This window comes from Triplophysa dalaica, chromosome 20 (genome assembly GCF_015846415.1).
Source record: "Triplophysa dalaica isolate WHDGS20190420 chromosome 20, ASM1584641v1, whole genome shotgun sequence".
Taxonomy (NCBI): domain Eukaryota; kingdom Metazoa; phylum Chordata; class Actinopteri; order Cypriniformes; family Nemacheilidae; genus Triplophysa; species Triplophysa dalaica.
The window spans coordinates 9,154,464-9,173,802 of NC_079561.1; the positions used below are offsets into that span (position 1 = coordinate 9,154,464).

Consider the following 19,339-nt stretch of genomic DNA (forward strand, 5'->3'; position numbering starts at 1 on the left):
CTTAGGAAATTACACTTAACTGCTGTTAAACTTTCAATCAAGGTAGTTTAGTTTTGCTATTTATTATCTCTAATGTGAATGTTTTTTGGGGAAATAAAAGATGACTGTAGTTTTGTTGAGGGAAGCGTGTTGATGGCTGAGTTTAAGGAACAGGTCACCCTAAAAATGAAAAATCTGTCATGATTTACTCACTTTCGAGTTGGTCCAAATCTGTTTAAATTTCTTTGTTCTGGTGAACACAGAGAAAGATATTTGGAAGAAGGCTTGTATCCAAACAGTTTTTGGAACTAATGACTTCCACACAGTAGTAGGAAAACTAGACTTTCTTTTGTGTTCAACAGAACAAAGAATGTAGGAAAGTAAACCATTCTGGGGTACTTTTTGCGGGGTACTCGTAATTTTTTCTACAATGGTAGTACAAACATTTTGGATACAAGCATTGTTCCAAATTTTTTTCTGGGTAAATAATGACAGATTTTTTATTTTTAGGTGAACTCCCTTTAAGGATTGTTTTTGAGAAATTGCTTTATAAAAATGTCTGTAGGAAGTGAATGCGACTAATATGTTCAGGCTGGGTCTTTAAACTCAAGTGGTGTTAACAAACAGTAGAAGATAACGTATCTGTACCATGTGCATATGCATCATTCACAGCAAGTAGTGAGGAAATATTAATTTGAAACTCTACTGTAACCTGACATGCAAGTGCAAGAAAAAACAAACAATAGGCCGCGATAGGAAGCTACACAAGAAGGTCAATTTATTTGCTCGAAGGCACAATGGCTATGTTAAGATGAGAAGCCTTGAGTGGGCTTTGATCCAGGTAAGCTGCTGAGATGGCCTTCTCTCAACAAATTCCCCTGATACACACAAACACACGCCGCTGCCTCTTCAGATTGTCTCTGAAAATGGTCTCCTATTGTCTGTTGTCTTTCTGTTCAGTGACCAGTAATGCATGCTGAAGCAAATCACAGTCAAAAAACATGCAGTCAGTCCAAAGATCCAATCATTTTTATGGAGGATGCTGAGGTGTCAGAGAAAGGTAATAACTTTAAGATAATCTTTTATTTTCAGCTGAAATAGAAATAATATTTTATAAAACAAGCAATGTTAAGTACATTTCTCCACTGAAAAATATATATATATATTGTAATATTACAATTTATAATAATTATTATAATGCTTTTTAAAGTAAAGATGTAATCGGAATAAGTCTGAATAGGCTTCTATTTTTTTTCTTCTCGTTTTGGTGAAATTAATGCATTTACTCCAATGAGGGCGATAATAGCAATATAAAAATTGCCTTAATATTTATGCATTTATTCCAATAAGGGAATAAAGGCAATGCTTATTCAAAAATAGTTTATAAACAAGTGGAAAAGTTGTCCCTTTGGTACTTTACAAATAAATTAAATTAAGAAAAACTGAAGGTTTTCTTTGCCATTTCCACTTGCTGTTTATAAATTAGATGTTGCACATTAATAATCCTCAGTGTATTGTCTTTAGAAAGATGGTCCGTTGAATTGCTCAACAATTTAGCAGGACCCTATCAAATCACAAGTCACGACTCATCAATTTCGAGGCCGCACCTGATAGCATAGGCAATCATTTAAAAAGAAGACATGCAAATAGTTCATCGTCCTTGGGTCTTTGTCAGCCTGGGGATGCTATTGTAAAAATGAGCAATAGAACAAGTGACAATTGACAATTTTTTCTTAGCCATCACTTAGTTGTTTAAGGTGTGCTGAATAGAGTTTATTGATTATCTCTGGGAAAGAACTTCCATTAAGATATTGTCATCTACTCTTAAGTGCCTTTTCAACGGGAATATACACTATCAGGGCTGAGGAAAAGGTTGTAGAGATGCAAATTTTAAGGACACGTAGTGCTCGCAGTGATCAGGTGAAGTATAGACTTCATGTGTGCTGCAGAGAGTACAGTACAGTACTGTTGAAATAAAACTTGGTCCTCCTTCACAAAATGTTTACAGTTACATTAAAAAGAATTGAAGTGTAGATGGAAACTTTTTTAATATGATTTGGTGTGTTTCTCTGTGTGAGAGCATGTGTAAACTGCCATGATTCTGTCATTTGTAAATAGGTCGTGATTTGTGGTTCAGTAATAATTGAATGTGCTGATAAACTCTCCTTCAATCTCACTTCACTCTCACACACAATTACATTCCATATGCTCACAGACTATGAAAATGTCAGCCATCTTTTTCATTAACACACAGTGCAGGTGTTCTTAATAATGTGCAAATTTACATGATGATTTATATGCTATTGTTGCATCTACATACATGTATTACAATGTAGATTACAAAGACTATCTCCTTCTATTCTGTGTCCTTTTGTCAGCCTCTTTCATTTCCTATTTAAAATGTAATGCGTTTTAAAGTCCTGTTGTTCTGTACTGGTCGCATACAGAGAGGCTTTACAGATTGTATACACATGATCTGACCTTACCAGCTATTTTTAACTCGCACACTTACAATTACAATCACAATTCCAAATTCTCAGACAGCTCTTATGCCTTTTGTGTTTTGTATTATCAGGCCATCATATACAGTAATATCTCTTGACTCAACAGTCAAAATTTCTTTGGCCAGCAGATGTCAGGATTGTAAAGAATACATTTACTTGTCAGTTTCATTCAGGTGTGCTCACATTTTAACCAAGATCATTTTGTTATTTGTTTCTTTTTGGCTGGTTGTTCATTTGATACTTTTCCAAGTATATTTAAGAATATAAAGATGCCTCAAGCTGTATAAACACACTTATGTCTCCTAGAAGTATTCGCAGTTTACTCGTTTAGACCACTTCACAAGATGTAAACACTGGTCCAGAAGCACTCCCCGTTTCAGTTTTTATTTTATTATTGTTTTTAATCTTACATATTTTATGCTTAAAAAGATGTTGTGTTGTCATAGTTGACAAGCACTTTTTAATACTTTTTATTGGTTAGATATTTGCAAAACCCAGTGACAAACATAAAGGGTGACTATTAATAATGATTTATGACAACAACAAAATATCATGAAATACAGAAATGCAAGGTTTCAGAAGGACCGAGGCGATATATAATTAAATATTATATATTAATTTAACATTTCAATTTGGTTATAAAAGAAAAACATTAAAGTGACTTTTTTATGCCAAACAAAAGAAGATATTTTGAAGGATGTTGGTAATCAAATTGGGGGCTATTGTCTTTCATTGTATGGATTCAAAACCACTGAGAGTTTTTAAAAATATCTTCTTTTGTGTTGTTGGTTACATTTGAGTGATTAATCAAACAATTTTTTTTTCCCGGCTGAATATCCCTTTAAGACCAGAACTTTCCACCCGGCGACATTGAAAGACTTAAAATATTGCGATTTTGGGGGTACTTATCTGTTTCTGTAAAGGCCATGATTCTCATTACTAAATATTAAGGATTAGGGTTTAGCTTGATCTGTAGTCACAACTAGCTTTATTTAAAAAATAACAAAAGTGCATCTGTTTACTTGTCCCTAAGCGATGGTGGTAAGCCCATAGCGCTTTTGCAAAGATATAAAACAGGCAAAATAAATTCTACCCTATACAGTAATGACCTTGAAGCAGACATCTCAGCAGCAGCATCAGGTAAATGATTCAAATAGCGTTCAGTTCATTTCATTTTATTGTGTCCTAATGTAATGTCAATGTTGAAACTTTTCATTGTAAACTTTTTAACAAAAAGAAGAATGGTCTAGCCAGCATTAAAGACTAAAGTAATCTTTTTTCGTGACTTTAGACTGTGTATATCTGTGAGTGTATCGTGAGGATGGCTGACTCATTAAGCACTAAATGAAAGTGATGAGATGTGATTTTAGAGCGCATCTGGAACAAATGGACCAGGCGTTTTCTGTTCAGTCTGGCCAATTTCAGAGCCCTGTACCCCCCCTCCTTCACCCTCTGACAACATCTAGCGGCACAGCAGACACACGGGTTAAAATCTGATATGTATTTTCAGCGAGCTTGTGTACGCAGTTGGTCTGATATGAATGTGATTCCATGCTTTGATGCAGAGACAGATTGTAAAGTGTGATTTTATTAAATCCTTCATTAGGATTCATCAGCGAGATTGGATCAGAAAAAGGTCACTGTGCGTATTCGGCCCTCTCGCCCTCCCCCAACAACTCCCCCCTCCTCGCTCTCATTTCTCTCTCATTTGCTTTATTTGGGGTGGGGGGGTTGTTTTGGCCGTCGCCGCTGAAACGAATTTGCTGTGAAAATGGGGAAAAATGAGCATTATGGGCTGGCGGAGGAATACAAGGTGAAAGTGACATTATCTCCCCCTCCACATCTCCTCCATCTCCACCCCTCCTCCTCTCCCTCCTTGTTTCCGTTTCTCCGGCGCCCATGCGGGACGATGGTGCCACAAATCATTTGTATGCTCGCATTTGGGTCTACAAGCCACGATGGTGCTTAATGTTCACAGAGCAGATGACTTTCGGGGGGGATGGGGGGGTGGCTATTTTCTGGCACATGAAAACATCAGTTGGAGTTGGACCTGAAATTGAGAGGGAAATTGCTCACGCCATATGTCATCTTTTGCTGAGGGCTTTTTCTCCTCATCGGGTGCTTGTTCTGTATGCGTCTGTGCGCGAGGCAGTTTGCTTGGTGTTAATTGTTGTTATTGAAGTGTAAATGTGTGCTTTTTATGGGAAATGCTGTTTATCTCTTGTTTATCTGTGAACCTGCTACAGTAAGTGTAGTGTACAGTAGGACGGTGCTTTTCAGTGTTTTTGTTTTTTGCTATCCCCAGAGCCCCATAACACTGAAGTGCACCTACATCAACAACCAAACGGAAATGTGTTTGTTGTATTACACAACACATAGTTTACCATTAAAGTCATTGATGTTTAAACTAACAAGATTAGTCATTTTTTCACCCTCATTGGTGTTCAAAACATGTGTATGACTCTTTCTTCTGTGGAATACAATAGAAGATGTTTTGAGAAATGTCTTTGTGTCAATGGGGGAAGAAAGTCATACAGGTTTGGAATGACATGAGGTTGAGTAAATTATAAAATAATTAGATTTTTTGGGTTAAGTATCCCGTAAGCTTCATTAAGTTAGACATTTTGTTTGGTTCTAATAAAAAATAAATGTTTATCATTAATATTTTTTTGGCCAAAAAATGGCCATTTTATTCCAAAATGTCTAATTAGTCTTTTAAGATTAAAAATACATCAACATTTTGTATTATATAAAAGACCGTGCTCTCTCTTAGGTTGAAATCCTAAAATGTTCTCCTTGTTTAATGTTTAAAGCAACACTAGAATTTTTGCTGACAGATCCCTCATGCAATTGTCTGTTACTATTGTCATAATTAACGTCGCTTTATAAGCTTCCCCTTGGGCATTGCAATACACATACATTTGTTGACTAAACTGATAAAACCGGCGAACGCAGAAATGACGTTTGGAAACTATTTGGTACTCTTCTGCAGGCAGGGGATTGGCGGTGCTGTGTGTACCGACCCCAACACAGAACTTTCAGAGTGTGGTTGTTGCTGCCATGAGGCTGCTCAGGGAGCAGCGGGAGAAGAATTTGTTCGGTTAAGAGTTCTTCTACCACAGAAATCATTTTAAAGACATTATTTTAAGGTAAAAAAACTACAAAATGTTGCTTTGAAGGAATACATCACCAAAAAAGAAAAATCTATCATCATTTACTCAGTCTTGTCATTTCAAACATTTATGATTTCTTTCTACTGCAGAACACAAAAGAAGATATTTTGAACAACGTTGTTAACTGGCCCCCATTCACCTGCATTGGTTTTGTGTTCATATAATAGACGTCAATGGGTGCTGGCGCTGTTCGGTTACCAACTTTCTTCAAAATACCTTCTTTTTTATTTTGCAGATGAAAGAAAGTCATAAGGTTTGAAATGTAAAGCAGTTGTGTAAATGTTATGTAAAATACATTTTAATTTTTTTTTAACTATCCCTTTAAAGGGTAACTCCGGCCAAAAATTCTGCAATTAATTACTCACCCTCAAGTAGTTAAACATCTGTATTCCCCAAAATGCAAATTAAGTTAGTTTTGGAAGCTTTCTCACTCCTCAGATTGCAACGCAACTAAACACACAATCCACATGACAGTGCATCTGGTGTAAGCGTCGCTTGACGCATGCTGACACCGAATGCACTGTCGTGTGGCTCTCGGGAACGCGCGCTGGATACCAACACTTAAATCATGAAGTTTTGGAATATAGTCGTTAGTTTTGTTTGTTTGCGCACAAAAAGTATCCTCGTCGCGATATATTAATTTATACTGAGCCACCGGAGTCGCGTGGACAATTTACGATGTCTTAAGGCACTTATTCAGACTATCTTAATTTGCGTTTTGGGGAAAAATGGAGATCATACAGATGTTAAACTACTTGAGGGTGTGTAAGAAATGGCAGAATTTTCATTTTGGGCCGGAATTCTCTTTAAGATGCACTTTATTGTAAAGTTTACTTTTTGTTTAGAAAGAAGAGCCCCCACCCCAAATGTGTTTTAATTCCATTTTGTTTCCCAGAAGCCACCTATTCTCCTCATACACACAATACGCACATGGACATGATTCTTCCGCCACACTGAATTACCATTTGTGTCTGAACTGATAACCCAATCCCAGCGTGTGACATTACAGACAGGGATTATCACTACTATTTACACACTCTTTCTCTCTTTACTGTATACTATTTGATACACACACCAGACTACTCATGCACAATTCCATTACGGTTACACACATAAAAACATTATGTGCAGTCCATTTGCACATGGCCTTGCACTGAAAGCATACAAGCAGCATACTGTTCACATTCAAGTATGGACTTATACTCTTTCCCTACAGCAGACGCCTGCACTCTCCATGGTCGTTCCAAAGCGACCGCCATCTGTGAGATTCAAATGCAATATTTATTGCCAAATGAGACAACGGTTATTAAAAACCGCGTTTGTGTGAAATAGTACAGTAAGCATGCACATGTCTATGTTTATGTTTTACATCTCTCTTGTGCTTCATCACACATGGGTGATTGTTGTATTACAAACATGCACATTTACCCAAGTGCATTGTGGGAGGTAATGGAGGCAGCTTCCACAGGTTTGAAAAGATGTGAAGACAACATGAAACGGTGCTTTATTTGGTGTATTCCAAGTAAAACATGATATTTGATGAGAAAAATATATGCATTCATCCATATGAAATGAACTGGATTTTGAAAAGTTTAAGCTTTTGTAGCAAATTGATACATTTTGTTTGCAAAACATTACAAAATAAACTATAAATCATAAATAATAATGGCAATGCATTATTCATAAGAGAAAGAATAAGTATCAAAAAGGAAAATGAGTTCATTTTGATTTCATGTTGACTTCAAAAGTCTTATACTAAAGCAGTGCGATCCCAGTTTTACTTTTTGTTAAACTTGGAGAGAAGCTTGGCGTGAACCAATTTGGAAAAGCCTAGATATGACTGTAAACCATTTTGCCTCTCGCTTACAGCAAGTGAAAAATGAATATAAAAACTGCTGATGGTCCATGTTTCTCGAGTTCCACTTCAGTTCAGCCAGTTTAGAAGATTTATTAGAACTTAATCAAAAATGTTCAATTCACGAATATATTAAAAATATTTATTGTAATGAATTCAGGAAACTCCGAATAATACTGTACCTCAGCTGCTCTAAAATATCTCCTGCTTGTTTACATCTTTGTTTTCCGCCAGATCTTGGCTTATCAGCTACAGCTATACACTGTTTTTACTGTTCAGAGCGTTTTGTATTCGAAGTGGTTCTGTCTTACCTGCTGATTTTGCGAGGCTGCGGCAGTAAGGACTGATGGTTCAATGTTTAAGGTTTAAAGAGATAAATTGGAGACTGAAAGGTGTGTAAGATTTAGCTTCCTGTATCTATGGATGCACATAATAGACTGAAAGGCTGAATGCGAGAGGTGAATCAGAAAAGATAGACTTTCTTAGCAAAAAATGGTTAGGGTTTGCATACTAGCCCACCCCCTCAACATTTTATGATTACTTTGCTGTCTGATTTCATTATTTTTCTCTGAAAAGAACTAGCGGACGAGTTGGAAGAAAATAATATTTTTATCAAACGTAATTCAAGTGCATTCTGAAGACGGCAAATGGTGATGGAGGAAAAAATAAGAAATAATAAACCCCGGTGGTCTCCGAGCGCTCATACGGTGACCCTCATACGTTGAGCGGTCACTGAATGTATAAGCTTGTCAAGTTGACCGCATCAAAATGACCTCATTGTACCACTCGTTTTCACAGCGGCCTTCTCTAGCAAACTCATTCTTGACATTTCGGTCCTGGCTCTTGATAGAGGCCAGATTGGCCCTTGCCAAGGGGTCCGGCACTAAGATTATCTCTCCATAATTACCTTGCAAGATGAAAGCAAAGAACATGCTGTTTTGCCTGCCGACAGCATCTTACACCAAACGCTTAAAGGGGCGGGGTTTGCATGTATATGTTAATGGTATCTTACTTGTGTATGTCTTTTCCTCTACCATGGTAAACTAAGACTGGTACGCTAAAAGCCACCTAGAGCCTCACCATGATCAGGAAGTACACTAACAAGCAATTCAAGAGCTCATCCTCCATGCATATGTGACATGTAAATGGAACATGGGCCATTACGTTGATAGAACATGCTTTATGTAGTTACATGGCATGTGGATGCTGTGATTTGCAGAGCGTTTTTTCCTGCTTCGAATGGGCTGTAGAGAGTAAACAAAAGAGTTTTCACGCAATAAGTGCAATTCAACTCCACTTACCGTGTAGCTGTTTTTTATTTTGCTCAAGGAACATTTTTGTATTCTGTATGTAATGTATTCTGCTGGCATTTGCTGTACATATAGGAGAGGGCATGTCATTTTCCATAGCGTTCAAATAATGGTTTCTCATCCCATTGAGTTTGTGGAAAGGTTTTTTTCGGGGTCTAAGAGCTCAGAAGAGACTGTAACATCTATCTACAGCCTTTATAGCTTCATGCAGTTGCTCCTCAGGAAAGATTTTTCTCTACAACAGCTGTCTTCATTGTGTTTTTCATGTCGGCATGCCTCGTATATGTGTGTGTGAGCACATGAACACTTGCGCACCTGCTCTGGAATGAAACAAATGTCCCATGTCTGCAATTTACATGCAAATCAAAACATGTATTTCCTGAGCTGCAGTGCATTCTGGGATTGTGTTTTTTTTCTTAGGTACAGTACAGGTCAAGCTGAAACTACCGTGATTCTTTCTCATGTTAAAGGCACCCTCCACCGAAAAATGAAAATGATGCCATGAGTTACTCACCGTCAAGTCGTTCATCAACCATAGCACCTCCGTTTATGTTCAGAATGCAAATGGGGTTTATGCACACCGGACGATGACGGATTTCTGCTAAAATCGCTGCCTGCTAGGTCACTTCCGCTCTCATGGCACTAAGGGGATTTTTCACCAAGTGATAACGATGTGTTTAGTAGGGGTGGGTGAAAAAATCGATTCACATATGAATCGCGATTCAGCCCGGTTCTTATCGATTCACAGATTTTTTTAAATAGATTTTCTATTTAATATAACAATTATTGATGTTATGGAACAAAAAAGGCGGATTTTTATGAGCGGTGCGGCACCCAGACAGCTTCAGCTCAGCAACAGCGATGGCGGGGGTAAAAGAAATACCCCGTACCATTTTTAGCGGGGGCAGATTTTTGGAAATACTTCATATTTATATAACTCTATCTTAAGAAGGAGCTTGACAAGACGTATGCAATATGCAAGGTTTGTAAAGCGAAGATGAAGTATTTTTGAGAACACAATACGTAAATAATAATAATTATTAATTCGTTACATTTATATAGCGCTTTTCTGGACACTCAAAGTGCTTTACATGGAAGAGGGAATCCTCTCAACCACCACCAATGTGCAGCATCCACCTAGTAAAGTAAAGTAAAGACTCACATCGATCGCCATTATTACAGCAAAATGGAATAAAATCGAAACATATATCAAATCTAAGTTTGTGGAAGATTCGTCATTAAAAATGTAAAAATCATGAATCGATTTTTAATTAAATCGTGACCCCAAGAATCGATATGAATCAAATTGTGAGGTACCAAAAGATTCCCACCCCTAGTGTTTAGTAAGAAAACGTTAAAATCCCGGCGAACAGACAGCACTCCGGGTGAGCATTGTTAAGTGCCTCTGTGATCTTGCCTTTAGTATTAGATCTTTGCTTTTTTACATATTTGTTGATGTACCAGATAGCCTGAAGTGTTTCCTTTTTGGTTGTCGACGTATGGCGAAGTGTTTGAATAATTTGACTCATGTTGTCGATCGTAATCCTATGTGAATTCTGAAGCGAAGCGCCATTGTTCCCTTTACAGCCTTGCTGAGATTTTTGCGAAAGAACGTCATCGACCCGTATGCATATACCGCATTTAGATCGTTTTCGGGGGAGAGTGCCTTTAAATTGATAGTTCACCCAAAAACAAAAAATTTCTGTCATCATCTACTTGTCACTTCAAACCTGTATGACTTTGTTTCTTCTGCAGAACACAAAAGAAGATATTTTTAAGAAAGCTGGTAACGGAACAGCACTGGCCACCATTTACTTCTATTGTATGGACACAAAATCAATTCAAGTGAATTGGGACCCGTTAATAACATTTGTCAATATATCTCATTTGTGTTCTGCGGAAAGAAAGTCATAGAGGTTTCAAAATGACAAGAGGGTGTAAATGATGACAGAATTTTTATTTTTGGGTGAACTATCATTTTAATATGGAAGTATGCATTCCTTTTTAAGGAAAGAAAAATAAATCACATGTGACTCACTCCATCATGTTTAATCACTTTGACCCAGAAACACATTTTGATTTTCACGCACCCAAGTAAAAACGAAAAGTCTCTCAGCCGACATCTAAAGGATTATGTCTCAACTGAAGAAGCATTAGAATAGCATTGCTAGAAATCGGAGATGTTCCTTTTTACTTAAAAGTCAAAGTTTCGGTGTCAAAGTGACTCAAAATAAATTAGGACGTCAGACCTAAGTGATGATATTGGTCGGGCAGTAGTAGGCGTTCTCTAAAATGTATAGGATAAATCATTTAGTGTATATACACCAAGCCCAATGTAAAAGCCGTTGGCTAGATGACCTTAGTAGCACCTACTCATTACAAGGCCCGATTGAACGTTCCAAATTGTTCTACCTCCCTTTTCCTATTTAACCTGTATTGCTTTATTTATATATCTGTTTAACTCGCGTAGGCTCGCTGTAATGATTTGATGGTTTTGTGCACCCCCAGGCTCCGAATTACGGAATATCATTGAAAAAAAACTAGTCTTTCATCGTTGTTGTGAGGCGATATTTGTTCCTCCTACAGTTCCACATCGCTGCCTTTGATTGAACCGAAGAGAAGCATACTGTCAAACTATCATGGATCTCTCGCTCTTTATTTCCATTTTTTCCCTTTTACTCGCTCTCTTTAATATAGTATCTCTCTCATCCCTGTGCCCTCTCATTTCGCTTCTTGTCGATTTCCCCAGTGTGCTCTTAAACTGCTAGTGTAATTTAAATATGGAGCTCTGTGTTAGCGGGAGGCACTCTCTGATGGGGGAGAGGACGGCAGAACAATAAGCAGGAGCGAGATGTGGAGGGCGGAATGGGAATTGACTTACATTATCACACAGCATCTAAAACCAGAGAGCAGAGGGCTTCAAACACAATGCCCACTAACAGCCCTGCCCTAAAATGCTAAACAGACCTATATGAAGGGGCACAATGTGAGCAATTTGCGTCCTGTTTTGTTTAGCGGCAGTGATTTTCTTTTAATTTTGCTCTGCGGTATAAAAGCGCAAGTTTATTGCAGAACGAAAAAGAGGTTTGAGAGCATGCGAGACAGAAAACAGACAGTTCAGAGCAGAGATTGGCTGAGAGATGAGTAGTGGTCCGGCTCTCATGGGCCCTTAGTGGCACCTGTATGGGGAACACACAAAAGCCGAAATGTTTTTTAGTGGAGTGCTGCGCTGGAAAGATAACTGAAGTGTCGTCCCCGAAGATCTCAGCTCTTTTGGTTTTTGTCTCCAGTTGTGTGTTGTTGGGCAGTTAAAGACTTTGACAGTACGTTTACACAACAACAGTGGAATAGGAAATAGACACGTTTTACATTTCTGTTTTTAAAAAGTTTTACATCGAAAATGAGGAAAAATGCTGTATTATGCATGCCAGGCCAATAGATGGCGATGTCACTTTGTAAAGAAACATTACACTCACAGACAGGTTTAACCCAAAAAATTATTTTTAATACCGTTCTCTGGCGTATATCTGTGTTTAGAGTCACAGATATGTAGATTCTAATGTAAAATAATGCAAATGTAGATAATGTGTCTCCGCTAGCTGTAGTGGTGCAGTAAATCTGGAAATAAATTCAGAATTTGGTTGTCGATTTCAATTGTTATCAATTTCTAGTCTTCCAAAAGTTGTAAAATATTTAAATATTAACCTATTTGGAAAGTTAGGCTGCTTATTGACTGTTTTTTCAAAAAAATATATGTATTTATGAGCACCGTTTTGTTTGTGTTTATATATATATATATATATATATATATATATATATATGGTTACTAGTACTTAGGGGCCGTGTCCACCAAGACGTTTCTGCCGGTATAGGGTGTGTTTTTTAAATTGTTTCTAACCTAAACGCTGTGTTTTTTGAAAACGGCAGCAGCTGCCGTTTTTCTACGATGGCTCAGCGCCGGCGTTTAGGATTTTTTTTTCATTTTTTTTCACTTTTAAATTCAATTTTATTTAAATAGTGCTTTTCACAATGTGCATTATTCCAAAGCAGCTTTACAAGAGAATAAGCAAAAGTGAAAATCACTGAGAAGCTAAAAAACACATCTGGGTTTTTTATCAATATTGCGATTACGATTTAATATGTGATTCTTATCTTCTGTATTATTTAATAAAGAAAATCAATAAACATGGTTACCATATTAACCAATATTAGACGGATTTACCATAAACTATAGACCAGGCTTAAGGTGATATTAGTTGATGCATGAATTGTTTGACATATTTTTATGGAACTACCCCATTCATATTTTTATATTGAATGATTTGTTAAATTTCTAATCATGTAATCATGAAATAATTATCATGACATAAAGTACTGCGGTGAAGCTTAGTGCAACATGAAAGTCATTAATCACAGAGACAAAAGTGCAGATTGCATAAATATAAAAAACTTTGGCTTTACCACACCCAATAATTCGATAATACAGAGTCGCTGTAATAAATATATGATAAACATGTGTTTGTTGATTGCCCCTAAACGTTGCCTGTAAACTTAATATACAATCTTTAAATAAATAAGTAAAAATATAAAACTATTATTATATGTATTATCTTATATAATGTCTTTTATTATTGTGTAAGTCCTGCATGACGTTAGTACTATTGCCCCTTGAGGCAGCATTAATGTTTGCACACACAATACCTGACACTACGCAACAGCATCTACACAATGCTCTTTTACATTAAAGTTTCCAAAGTGCCACTTCCTGTCGAGCTTAAGGCCATTATACAACAGGTCAATGTTCAATTTCATTACTTTAAATACAGATGTTCGACAAGCACATCGAAATAAAGAGCGATGCAGTCGCGACGCGAATTAGGTGCAACACGCTCTCTTCACTTGACAGTCACCACAAGAGAGCAAGCCAGTGTTGCCAACTCTTTTTAATGGAAAGTAGTTAAAGCCTGCCCGAAATGCGCTAAATGTAGCCAGATGACGTCACATGCTAATTTGCATATCAGCGACGTCATCAGGTCTGCTTCATATCTCTACTCTCTGAGCTGTCGTATATAGTATTAGATTCAAACAATTCACCCAAATGAACAATTAATAGTTTCTTAAGTTCTGTAATTTTTTATACCAAATTATTTTTGTGTTTCTGTTGGCAGACTACAAAAACTATGTAATAGTGAGTGATCTCGACCCCTTAAAACAACACACAACTAGTTATTTTCATTGAACAGCTAATTCCGTCTGTGTTTTTGTTTACACGTCCATAGTCTTGGCATTTCATCACGTTTCGTAATCATAAATGATCAAACAAGGTCAATAAGTGATTAGTTCTTGGAAGCACTGTTTGTACCTTCAAACTGCGAATCTCATTCACGCTTCAGTATGGTCTTCATCTGCTTCTCTCTGGTGGGCGCTCACACTGTGCAGAGTAGACAGAGAGCCGGTGCTGCGCTGGCAAGGCAAAAACTGGCTCTGCCGTGGCAGAAGAAGTAAAGCAGAATGTTTCACTTAGTGGCCATGGCTTATTCAGAAAGTACCTAGATTTGTTGCTAGTCGCTTTTTGAAAAATAAGTCGCTAAAGGGGTCTGAAAAGTCGCTAAATATAGCGACAAAGTCGCCAAGTTGGCAACACTGGAGCAAGCTTCCGTCCTGAGCACCTCGGGGGAAAAAGGAGAAAATGCCGCGTATTTTCCATGCATTTTTAATTCTTTTGAGATGGTACTGGTCAGCTACAAGCAGGGTCGCATCACACTGTGCATCCCCATAATTGATCGTAGTCTTTTCGATTAGAAAATCGTGTTTCACCACATCGCGATTTAAGCCCAAATGCAATTAATTGTTCAGCCCTAGATCATTCTAATAAATAATATCTGATATCAGCAGTCTCCCGGTAAGGAAGCCAACAAGGCCTTGTGGCGTGTAACCCAAATTCCAATGTTAAATAAATGTGAATAAAACCTTGGGAGAAACCAGTCTCAGTTGGGAGGGCCAGGTGTTCTCTGACGTGTCACAGCACTCTGTGACTTTGATTTAAAGTAATTTTTATGAATAATGAGCTTATTAGTTGTGATTTAGAAAATACGTTCAAAGATCCGCAACAGGCGTTTCTAGCCAGCTGCTGGTATTTTCAACCGCGTAAAAGCACCACTGTGGACCTTTATATATATATACAAGTTATTTTTATCCAATTAATTACCGTTTGTAAAACATAAACAAACAGTTTAACTACAAATATAATGGGTAAACTGTAGTTACTATGATGAAACTATGGTTCATTTGTGGTTACATTTCTTTTCTACAAATATCATTGCTAAACTATGGTTACTATAGTAAAAATACGATTAATTTTTAAAGGACTTTTACTGAGATATCAACAGATCACAAGTTAACAAATAATTTTATAGATCACCTATATAATTTTACATCAAGTATGTGATTGATAACCTTTCGATTCCGATTCCAGAATTGGAATTGATTTTCCATGTCACTTTGCACAAACACACACCCCTGTAAACGGCCAGTATTTATTGGGGAATAGTCGCACATGCTTACAGACTGAACATGCAATATATGTACATGTGAAATCAGCATTATTTATTATTTTGCTTTTTTACAGTTTACATTGAGACGACAAGTTGTTTTACAAAAACGTGCACTTAGAGATCGGTTTTGAAAAGTTAGCAATTTTCATTCTCACAAAACACTGTTGTTGTGTTAATGAACAAAAAGACAATTTTCGTTAAATACGTTGTCATATAAATGGCCTCGAGAAAGACTTGCGTTTACATTACAACGATATAAAAAATATAAACAAAAATCCTTTGGACATGGACAAGTGAAAGCACAAAACTGATAAAAAAAATGATTCAAACCAGACAACACATAGAAACTACATTTTTAGTTGACATCATTCTAGCGTTAACTCGACCTGAAACACAATTCGACGGGCCATTAATAGTTGTGTCCCCAAGTACGGCTTATCATATCAAATTAAGAAGTAATACCATCAACACTATTACCTTTCTGAAGTTATAATTATAACCTAAATTATGTATTATATATTTCAAATAAGACATCGATTTCACAGAGAGTCTGAAACATAAAAACTGTCTCTGATCAATGTCTCTTCTTCTGCTGTAGTTTTCCTTTTCCCCCATCTTATCTTTCTTCCTGTCATTTTCTTCTTTTTTCTCTTCCTCCCCTCCCCCCGCTCTTTTGTGACTAGTATGGCATTATGACTAAGAGTCACTTTGAGATGCTGAGCTGCTCTGTATTGATTGGGGTTGAGCTGGCTGTATCTCTTTCGTAGTACCACTCAACCAGACTTCATCAATAAACACATCCTCAAAATGATGAAGACAGGGAATAGTTAGAGAGGTATTAGCATCTCCTCACCGTCATCACCGTCACTGCATGGACATTGTTGTGGAATTCTTGGATTATTTTCGTTCGTTTCAAGGGTGTTTCTCGTGGCCCTCATAATTATTGATCTGGGAAATGTATTCTCTTCTGTCAAGCTTCCTGCTTGTTTTATCATTCTAGAGCTTCATGCAAGTCTATATGTCCCTTCTGTCTTAGTGATACTAATACTTCCTCTGAACGATCCAAAAGCTAAGATTCACTGTGAGGAAGAAATATAGTGTTACTAAGCATTACGGTGTACTTTCAACCTCTTAACCTCTGTTATATACTCTGTTCTTCTAAAGATGAGGTTTTGTTGTGTCGAAAACAGATCACGGTACTCGCAAATGGCTTAATAGTGGAAAACGTGAATGTTTAAATAATGTAACACCGTTAAAATCTGTTTTTGTCGCTTCATCATGTTAAGTAAAGGGTTAATTCGCCAAAAAAACACATCATTTATTTACACTCATGCCATCCAAACCTGTATGACTTTCTTTCTTCTGCAGAACACAAAAGAAGATTTTGAAGAACGTGGTTAGCAAACAACATAGCCACCCATTGACTTCCATTGTATGTGAACAAAAACCACTGAGCCATTCTCAAAATATCTTCTTTTGTGTTTCACACAGAAAGAGACGTATACAGGTTTTGAACAACACGAGGATGAATGGCTATTCATTTTGTTCGACAATAATGTGTGAAATGCTAAAAACTGTAACCAACCAAACTTAACAAGTGATTATTTAAAACAATGTTAATTTTCTGAGCACTGAGATTTTTATAATACATGAAGGAAGCCAGGGGTCCTAAAAGCCCATCAGCTTCTCCCCAGTCTCTGCTTTTAGGTAAAGTGTTTAATATATGGACACTCTCAGTGGTTTATTTGCATTCGATCCCTGAACAGGATGCGGAATGGATAAGGTCACTTCCCACACTTTTCAATCTGTGCATGATTACATTTCTCTGTATATGATATAAGGCATATGATCTCACTGACTCACCATATGGTGGGGAAGTAATAACTCTTGCTCGCTGCTGATTGGACGAGAGGGAGACTTCTGTAATTAGATCAGATTAGAAGAGAGATGGGTGCTGTGTGTCTGCTGGTGTTCTTTTGATTTATAACTAAAAGGTTTATTTGTGATATAGTGTATAGCTTCTTCAGATGAGTGATAGATTAAAGTACATGTATACCATGGTCTGGTTTAATACTCGATTCTGATTGGCTGGAAGGTTAGGTTAGCATTAAAGGGGCCATATGGTGTGAATACGTGTTTTTAAATTGCACATGCATGTAATAGAAACGTAAAACTGCTCAAATTAAAGTGTTGGAACAAAATATGCCTTCTATCTAAAAGCGTCTGCTCACCCAGACCTGCCTGAAACGCCTCGTGTAACCACACCCCCACAAATCTATGTCAGTTCGTGGTATGATTTGACTAAGAATGCCTAAATGTATACGCAAGTACGGTGGGAGTACCTGTCAGTACAATTGCTTTGGAACCTGATGTTCCAAATATGGTAAGAGGCTTTACATATCTTTCACACGCTTGCAGTATTCGAGCAATCACTACGCACTGGTTAACTGGCCAATCATAGCACACCTCTCTTTTCAGAGCAATCTGCGCATTTCAGAGAAGCGAGGCAAAGAAGAGAGACAAACATGCACGGTACGTGCAAAATACAGCGTTTGTTAACCTAAAATCATGTATACACATTGCATTACATCTAAAACAAACCATAATGTACGTTTCAGCTGTGTCATATCGCCCCTTTAGAACCATTTATACAAGAAGTAGTTTCTGGTTCTCAAATCTGATTTGGCTGAGAGCCATGCAATATTCCAGGATCACCACGGGAACTGACTGTTGAACTGCTTCACTGTTTGTATCACTCCGCCACTAAACTAACTCGGACTATGTTGTCCTTACAACTGCTTCACTCTGAAGAAGTTAGACAGCAACTAGCAAGAAATCCTACACACGAAGCAGTTTATTCTTTCCAGAATGTTTACTTTTGGGATGCTTTCTAAACAAGATATGAAATTACAAACTGCACATTAACTTGTTTGACATAACGTTACATATAAATGCGTGCGCTGCAATCTGCAAATGCTGTACATGTGATGCGATAGGACTTTCTTTCATTATCATATTATATCGATCACAGTTTTACTTCCAAGAATCAATATTATGATAACACAAAATAGGAATGCTTACAGATAGTAAAGAAACTTACAGACATATCTTTCTCCAAGGCAAAGATTGTTCGCGTGGTGAACCGAAAATAATGAGATCTAAATCTTATCACTGCGCATTTATGGAAAACAAACTTCTATACTGGATAATGGCAACTATGTGTTAACTCCGGACAAAATGTATTAAATTTGCAACTATGCAAAATTAATAAAGAATAATGCAATTAATAACTCACCCTCAAGTAGTTGAACATCTGTATTACCTCCATTTTCCCCAAAAACACAAATTAAGGTTGTTTTGGAGCTTTCTGACTCCTCAGGTTGTCTCACATAGCCATACTTCAGACTGAGGATAGATTGTCTGGATTCCAATGCAGATTTCATTGGATGAGGGAGGCCTACAGTCTGACTGTAAAGCATGTAAAGCAACCAATCCCATGCTAGCTTTGATGAGATGCACTCATCTACTAGAAATCCTGTAAAAGTCAACCAATCAGAGGGAATTTGGAAATTATTAACTGCTATAAAAATAAACTGTACAACTTTCATAATGAAGTTGCATGACTCATTGCACAAATGGAGAGGGAGGAGTAACACAAGTTTAACAAAGGGTTAAAACAAGTATGGTTTAAGAAAGGGTTAAAGCGTTTAAAACAAGTATGGCTAGTAATAATGATGATGATGCTAACATGTACTGTAGCAGATGAAGTTTAATGAGTTAATTATTGAAATTTATCTCAAAGTTTATCTCAAATTGATTTTTTCGATTGTGAGAGTAAATAAATTTGTTGCATGGAGCTTAGAGCACTGCTTCCTTATTGGTAGCTTTCAAAATTTGCAAACATATTTTATAAAAAACACAAACCCTAGAGTTTGAGTTTTCCAAATCTGAAAATCTATAAAGC

The 19,339-nt window shown here is 37.1% G+C and overlaps 1 protein-coding gene across 7 annotated transcripts in view; it reads left to right on the plus strand.

The window, feature by feature from the left end:
* The first annotated feature begins 996 nt into the window (after window positions 1–996).
* Window positions 997–19,339, plus strand: part of myt1b (myelin transcription factor 1b) — an 80,046-nt gene continuing 61,703 nt past the window's right edge. For all 7 annotated transcript variants that reach the window (XM_056733003.1, XM_056733004.1, XM_056733009.1 and 4 more), the window contains exon 1: window positions 997–1,039. In XM_056733003.1, coding sequence (XP_056588981.1) covers window positions 1,012–1,039 — 28 coding nt within the window. In that variant the 5' untranslated portion in view covers window positions 997–1,011. The remainder of the gene's footprint in view (window positions 1,040–19,339) is intronic.